This window comes from Gekko japonicus, unplaced genomic scaffold (genome assembly GCF_001447785.1).
Source record: "Gekko japonicus isolate JY-2015 unplaced genomic scaffold, Gekko_japonicus_V1.1 scaffold6754, whole genome shotgun sequence".
NCBI lineage: Eukaryota > Metazoa > Chordata > Lepidosauria > Squamata > Gekkonidae > Gekko > Gekko japonicus.
Window position 1 is genome coordinate 11,416 of NW_015163834.1, and position 7,969 is coordinate 19,384.

The window sequence follows — 7,969 nt, forward strand, 5'->3', positions numbered from 1 at the left end:
TGAAAGGCGACAAGGCGACATAAAAACGTTTTCAGTAATAAACAATCCCGCAGAATCGCTGCATCCGCACAGCCCTGGTTATTGACTCAATTAACGGGATCGATTCTGCGTTCAGGATCTCTTTGCCTCCGGTGTACTTCCGTCTCTCAAACCAAAATGGATTTGTCAACTCCGCAGAGAGAAGCCGCCAGAACAGGCCCGTAGCTACAGGGTGGGCATCCTGGGGCCTGGCCCCCGACTTATCTGCCACGCCCCCCAACTTCCAATTTTTTATTTTATTTGTGGCGCTCCCTTTGGGGGTGTGCGCGGGGTGCCCCCTTATTTAAAGCCCCCCCAAATTCAAAACTCCTGGCTACGGGGCCTGCGCCGGAACGGATTTTTATACAGAATAAACGAGGCACTGAAGAATCGCTTGGGCTTTATTTTTGTACAGTGCAGAATGGTTCCAAGCAAAAACCGATACTGATTTGGGCGGTGTTGACGATTTGGGGAGATAAAGACTGCCGTTTCTTCCTCCGTCCACGTGTGAGCTTTGGACCGTCAACCAAAAACCATACAGGAAAATAAAATGTGTGTGTGTGTGTCCCTTTTTGGAATAGCACCCAGAGCGACATAAGGTTTGAGGCTAATAGCTGGGATTGGGGTTGCCAATCTCCCGGCAGGCCCTGGAGATCTCCCAGAATTACAACCAGGGCTCTTTGTGTAGAAAAAGACCAGCAGGAACTCATTAGCATAATAGGCCACACCCAACACCAGAAACTCATTAGCACATTGGGACACGCCCCTGACAGCACAGCTCATTAGCATATTAGGCCGCACCCCCACGTTACCAGGAGTGTGGTCATCCAGCCACACCCACCTTTCCCTTCTTATTCTGTTTACCTTGCTTGTTGTCAAAACCCAGGGCCTTTTTTTGTAGCAGGAACTCCTTTGCATGTTAGGCCACACACCCCTAATGTAGCCAATCCTAATGAGTTTCTGCTGTTGGGTGTGGCCTATTATGCTAATGAGTTCCTGCTGGGCGTGGCCAACTTGGGAGCCAGCCGGAACTCCGTTCCTGTGCGTTCCTGCCCAAAAATAGCCCTGGTCTTATCTGTGATGTGGTTCATCATTCTCTGTGCTACTTAAGCTACGTCCAACTCTGATAAGATTTTGGTACCCGCTGAAGACATCCTTATTTTCCCAGACATTTTGTTGATTTCCTTATTCAAACATTTTTGCTGCATTGTGTAATCATTATTTTGAACCTTGTGTGAACATTACTGTTTTAGTTTCTGTGGCACCTCCCGTAGGTTAACTGCTGTTCAGTTAGGACTTTTTATTGCTTTTCTACTATTCACCATGTTAGTATTTGGAGGGGGGGAGGAACGTGCAGATCTGTCCTCACAGAGGAGGGAGAGCTTGTACCTGAATAAAACCTGGTCTTAAAGGTGCCACTGGACTGTTTTGGGCTAGGGGGGCTCTGCAACTTACCTGGCTGCTTCTTGCTCTGACTGAGGGCTGCTGGGAGCAGGGGTGGGGCTTGTCGCATGTGCCCGCCCCCTGGGCTCTTTACTGCCGGAGCTCCGCTCCTGTGCGCTCCTGCAGGAAATGACTCCTGATTACAACTGATTTCCAGATTTCAGTTCCACTGGAGAAAATGGCTGCTTTAGAAGGTGGATCCTACGACACAATATCCTGCTGAGTTCCCTTCCCATCCCGAACCCTCCCCTCCCCAGGATCCACCCCCAAGAGCTGGTGACCCTGGGTGGGAGGAGGCAGCTGGTGTTTGCTTTGCTGCTACCTCACTCTTCCCCTCCCGCCATTTAGTATAGATGTGGCTGTCATAGTGCTGTGGTTTCCCTGCTGGGAAAGAGCAGCACCAATATACAATCTCACTTTTCAAAGGTAGCACGATAGGTAAAGGTTTCCCTTGCTCGAAAGCCAGTCGAATCCGACTCTAGGGGGTGGTGCTCATCTCAGTTTCCAAGCCGAAGAGTCAGCGCTGTCCGAAGACTTTTTATGTGATCATGTGACTGGCATTACTCAACGCCAAGGCACGTGGAACGCTGTTACCTTCCCACCGAAGCGGCACCTATTTATCTACTTGCAATTTCTTGCTTTCAAACTGCTAGGTTGGCAGGAGCTGGGGCCAGAGACGGGAGCTCACTCCCATCATGCGGCAGTTGGGTCTCGAACAGCTGAGCTACAGATCTCCCGGTCTGCAGCTAAGCTTCTTAACCTCTGAGCTACCGCGGCCCTAGCATGATAGTATGATTTGAGACAGAGGGATCTGAGCTGCAGGTGTTTACCCTAGAAGAGAACGGACTTTGGGGCAAAACACTGGGGGAAATTACATGATCATCTCTCACCCAGTACTGCCCCTGTTGTATACACTGAGATGATCTTATGGCTAATACGGGTAACTGATGGGGAACTCCATTCAGGATGGCAGAATGGGAAAAACTGGTATAAATACATGGGGCAGGTTCTGGGCTTTTTTCGTGTTCTCGTTTTCCTTGTTTCCTGTTTCTTTGAGGGGGGTGTTTCCTGTTCTGTATGTGTTTTGCTCCCTCTAGTGGTCTAATCAATATTACACTGGTTGATTTCCAGCATATGTCCATGCAGTTTCAAGCGGCATGTTTTTATGCCGGACACAAACCAGTGTAATATCAAATCGACCACTAGAGGGTGCAGAACAGAAAATGCCCCTGAAGAAACAGGAACCTTACAAGAGAGGAAAGGAGAATGTGGGGAAAGCCCTCTCTTGGGAAAGTCTCCCACACTTGAAGCAAATGTGGCTCATGAATGGAGAATGGGATTCATGGAGGAGAATTGCCCACAGGAAATTAATCTGCAGGCTAATGGTGTGGGGGGGTACCATTTGAATTTTTCACTTCTGCATGGCTTTTGAAAAGGAAGATTTGGAACTGCGCTGCGACACACGATTCCATGCACGACAGGCATGTCTACGACATAACAGAACTTTCGCATGACTTGAATTTTGTAATTGCACGAAAGGTTCTTTTGGAACTGCGCGTTCTTCTTCCCCTTGAACCACATCGTTGGCGTCTGGTTGTGCATTCTGGAAAAGTCTTGGATCAGCCCTGGATATGCAAAAGGGGAAAGGAGGGGTTCGCAGGACGGGGAGAGTGTGGACTTCACCAGGGGAGCGGCTCCCCCCTTCGAGCTTCACTTCAGAGGCCAGGACTGACCCTCGCCCAGCTTGGGGAGGCGAGAGAAGGAAGACACCCACCGGAGTCCTGTCCCAGACCGAGACAGCGCTTCAGTCCTTGGCACGTTCTTTGCGCAGGGCGACCCGGACATCGCTGCAGACCTTGCCCACAGCTTCGAAGAGCGGGTCGCAGAAGGTGCGTATGCACAGGGCGTAGCAGCGCCCGCAGCACTGTATTTCGATGAGGTAGCTCTTGATGCAAGGCACGGCCCCCCAGATGTGGCAGAAGGAGACGCAGGCGAAGAGGAAGCCCCAGAGCAAGGCCAGCGGGACGCCCAGCGCCCCCGAGAGGATCCGGTAGCACCAGTATTTGCTGACGGTGAAGGTGGTGTTGCTGGCCTTCCACACCCCGTCGAAGCTGTGGGTGCCCTCGGGCTCGGCGATCACGTCTTCAAAGTCCACCTGGGGAAGTGGGAGGAAAGGCCATGAGTCTGGCAGGGCTTACTTTTAAATCGGGTGTGTGGGAATGTTAAAGCAATAACAGGCGCTCTTGAGCACCCCTGCACTCCTTTGCTGGGTGAGTACGAGGTCTGAGTACTAGTATGAAGCCTCTGACTCCCAGAGCCAAAAGGCAACCTCAGGGGAAGGCCTCGGCCTCGCTGCCCTGTTGTTGGCCCTCCAGAGGACCTGGCTGGCCCCTGTGTGAGACGGGAGGCTGGACTGGAGGGACCCTCCCTGGTCTGACCCAGTAGGGCTCTTCTGAGGTTCTTCTCCGGGGAAGGCCTCGGCCTCGCTGCCCTGTTGTTGGCCCTCCAGAGGACCTGGCTGGCCCCTGTGTGAGACGGGAGGCTGGACTGGAGGGACCCTCCCTGGTCTGACCCAGTAGGGCTCTTCTGAGGTTCTTCTCCGGGGAAGGCCTCGGCCTCGCTGCCCTGTTGTTGGCCCTCCAGAGGACCTGGCTGGCCCCTGTGTGAGACGGGAGGCTGGACTGGAGGGACCCTCCCTGGTCTGACCCAGTAGGGCTCTTCTGAGGTTCTTCTCCGGGGAAGGCCTCGGCCTCGCTGCCCTGTTGTTGGCCCTCCAGAGGACCTGGCTGGCCCCTGTGTGAGACGGGAGGCTGGACTAGAGGGACCGCTGGTCTGATCCAGCAGGGCTCTTCTTTTATGTTCTTAGGTTTGCGAGCTCTGGCTTGGAAAATTCCTGGAGATTTGGGGGTGGAGCCTAGGGAGGGCGGGGTTTGAGGAGGGAAGGGACCTCAACAGGGTACAATGTCCTCCAAGGCAGCCATTTTCTCCAGGGGATCTGATCTCTGTATTCAACAGGGTACAATGCCCTCCAAGGCAGCCATTTTCTCCAGGGGATCTGATCTCTGTATTCCGAAGATCAATCATGATAACAGGAGATCTCCAAGCCCCAGGTGGAGACTGACAACCCTAGGACACTCAGTCCCACACCGGCGGGGGGTCAAAGGTCAGGGCATTTAAACCCTGCCTTTACTTCAGCCACGTTTGACCTCTGGGTCTGCTCCTTTTAAAAGAAGAAGAGATTGGATTTATTCCCCACCCTTCCCTCCCCAAGGGAGTCTCAGAGCGGCTTACAAACTCCTCTACCTTCCCCTCCCCACAACAGACCCCCTGGGAGGTAAAAGAAGAAGAAGAAGAAGAAGAAGAAGAAGAGATTGGATTATTCCCCGCCCTTCACTACCCGAAGGAGTCTCAGAGCGGCTTACAGACTCCTTTCCCTTCCCCTCCCCACAACAGACACCCTGTGAGGTAAAAGAAGAAGAAGATGATATTGGATTTATACCCCATGGCCCTTCACTCCCCAAAGGAGTCTCAGAGCAGCTCACAAACTCCTTTCCCTTCCCCTCCTCACAACAGGCACCCTGTGAGGTAGGTGGGGCTGAGAGAGCTCTGACAGAAACTGCTCTTTTTCAAGGACAGCTCTTGTCAGAACTATGGCTTGCCCAAGGTCATCCAGCAGGTGCAAGTGGAGGAGTGGGGAATCAAACTCTGTTCTCCCAGATTAGAGTCCACGCACTTAACCACTACACCAAACTGGAAATACCGGAACCTGGGTGTGTGTGTGTGTTTATCTGTGAGAAAAACAGCGGACCTCGAATGAACTGAGCAGAGCCACGGTATTGAATGGGACTTACTTCTGAGTAAATGGCTTCTTGCCGTAAAGCTGCCGTCAGAAAATATGCCCCCTGTTTTTGCCTTTGCTGCAGTGAGGTATTGTGGGATTGTAATAGGGCCTCTTGTGCTGTGTGAGGAAGCAATGTGGTACCGCCATTTTGGCTGTACCAGGGCGGCCTACTGGTTAGAAAGTCCGGCTAAGACTTGGGAGACCCTGTTTCAAATCTGCACTATGTGGGGGGTTTCAAACCAGTCCTGTATAGCCCAAACCAGAGGGGCCTTAACTTTGCTCAGTCTTCCTCTAAACCAGAGGTCCCCAACTTTTTTGAGCCTGTGGGCACTTTAGGAATTCTGACATAGCGTGGTGAGCGCAGCCACAAAAATGGCTGTCGCAGGAGGTGGAGCTGTTTGCAAAATGGCTGCCACAGCTTACCTTCAGTCACACTGTGAAGATTCTTGTGCTCTGGTGGCAGCTGCTACCAGGTTTTACAGCCAATCAAACCTCCAATCGCTCTTCAAAAGCCTTGCTGGGCCAAAGCTCCACCGGGCCCTGCCCACTTTATAAAACATTTGGTAGGTGCCAGGAAAGGTGTCAGTGGGGCAACATTTTTGGACTCCTGATCTATATAGTTGGCTGTCAAGTGGCATACAGGAAAGATAGGTCAGTGAGAATGTGCATACGTGATATGCTGCCAAGGGCACTGTCCTGTCCTGTCCGAATACATGGAAAGTAATCCGCCAAAAGGGTTCTACCTGCTCACAAACTGATCAACTGCTAGACAAAAAACAGCTCCCAGTTCATGATCGGCGAGCAGATTGTGAGCCAAACCAAGTGGGAGTGTTAACATCCCTCCTCCAAACCTCGTATTGTCTACATCGAACTGGAGGTGGTTCTACCAGGGAAGGGTGGGCTAGAAAGATTACAAATAATGAGCCAAAATCAAGTTAAAGTTAGAAAAGCATGACTGGTATGAAGCTGACTAAGTTGGAGGATTATCCTTCGGGTGTGCCGTTTGCTATTTTCTTCACTCGGCGTTCTTTTTATGGTAACAGTTGCTTCCTTGGAACATGAGGTAACGAGCAATTCATAGAGGCTGAATTTGGAAAAGATAACAAGCAACCGTCTCGCTTCCTAGTCAAATCCATGAAAAGTAGGGTTGCCAACAGACCTGGAGGGAAAAAAAGTTCTGACCTTTTAATAGAGGTTTAAGGTGTGAAAACGGGCAGTTGAAGCCTTCCGCAGCATGGAGCTCAATAACATTTATTAGAGAAGAGAAGAGGATTGGATTTATACCCCGCCCTTCACTACCCGAAGGTGTCTCAGAGCGGCTTACAATCTCCTTTCCTTTCACACATTTCTGTCTTACCTCAGGAAGGAACGGCACCAGAGCAAACTAATTTATGTAGCGGCCAAGTGGCTCGCTCACAACTTTGATGTCAGGGGGTCACAAAGGAGGATTTTTGCTCACAGGGACTCCACAGCTCAGAGGGAACCTTGGTCTTCCGTGTGTGGAATTGGGGGAATGAAACTCCCCTTGGCATTGGAGGTAAATAACATAATCTGGTACAATTCATTCCCCCCGCCCAGGCAGTTAACAACTAAGGCTGTCAACAGATGGGGTTGCCAACTCCAGACTGGGAAATTCCTAAACATTTGGGGATGGAGGCTGAGGAGGGGTGGCGTTTTGGGAGCGGAGGGGCCTCAGCAGAGGCCACCATTTTCCAAAGCGGCCATTTTCTCCAGGGGGAACCAGTCTCTGTAGCCCAGAGATCGGTTGTGATTCCAGGAGGACTTCAGGCCCCACCTGGAGTTCGGCAACCCTGCGTATAGGAGTGGAGAAAAATGTCCTGTTCCTTTAATAGTGGGCTAGGGTTACCAGGTCCCCCCGGTAACCTTAGCCCTGGGAGTGAGTGGGGCCTTGTGCAGCACACTGACGCCACCCAAAAGTGGCATCTTTGCTTTGGGGGCAAAACTCTTGGGGGGAAAAAATAAATTCACCTATTTTACAACAGACCTGGAGGAAAATGTCCTGCCTCTTCAGACGTGTTCCCTCTAAGCTGAGCTAGCGTGAGCCAGCTCACAGCTTTTTAGCCTCCGGCTCACACCTTTTCTGTCTTGCCTCAGGAAGGAACGGCACCAGAGCAAACGAATTTATGTGGCGGCCAAATGGCTCGCTCACAACTTTGATGTCAGGAGGTCACAAAGGAGGATTTTCGCTCACAGGACTCCACAGCTCAGAGGGAGCCTTGGTCTTCCGTGTGTGGAATGGCGGAAATGAAACTCCCCTTGGCATTGGAGGTAGATAACATAATCTGGTAAATAACCTCCCTTTGAGCTAGGGTTACCAGGGTTACCTCCTGGTAAATGGTGTTTTGGGGGGGGGGCTTACCGGCAGGAGGGGAAACACCTAGCCAGATGTCGCAGTGACATCACTTCCGGCACACACAGGAAGTGATGTCATTACATTGCCAACGAGGCAGGATGTTCTGGCATTTGGGCAGAAACTCTACGGTAGATTGGTGGCGGGGAGGGCGGGGCTTGGCAGCTCCAGGGGTCGTTTCCTGCAGGAGCGCACAGGAGAAGAGCTCCGGCAGTAAAGAGCCCAGGGGGTGGGCATATGCAACAAGCCCCACCCCCTGCTCCCAGCAGCCCCCAGTCAGAGCACGAAGCAGCCCG

At 51.9% G+C, this 7,969-nt stretch overlaps 1 protein-coding gene across 1 annotated transcript in view; it reads right to left on the reverse strand.

The window, feature by feature from the left end:
• Nucleotides 1-2,124: 2,124 nt before the first annotated feature.
• Nucleotides 2,125-7,969, reverse strand: part of LOC107107655 (caveolin-3-like) — an 8,293-nt gene continuing 2,448 nt past the window's right edge. The window contains exon 2 of the mRNA XM_015407955.1: nucleotides 2,125-3,616. Within this exon, the coding sequence (XP_015263441.1) occupies nucleotides 3,266-3,616 (351 nt within the window). The 3' untranslated portion in view covers nucleotides 2,125-3,265. The remainder of the gene's footprint in view (nucleotides 3,617-7,969) is intronic.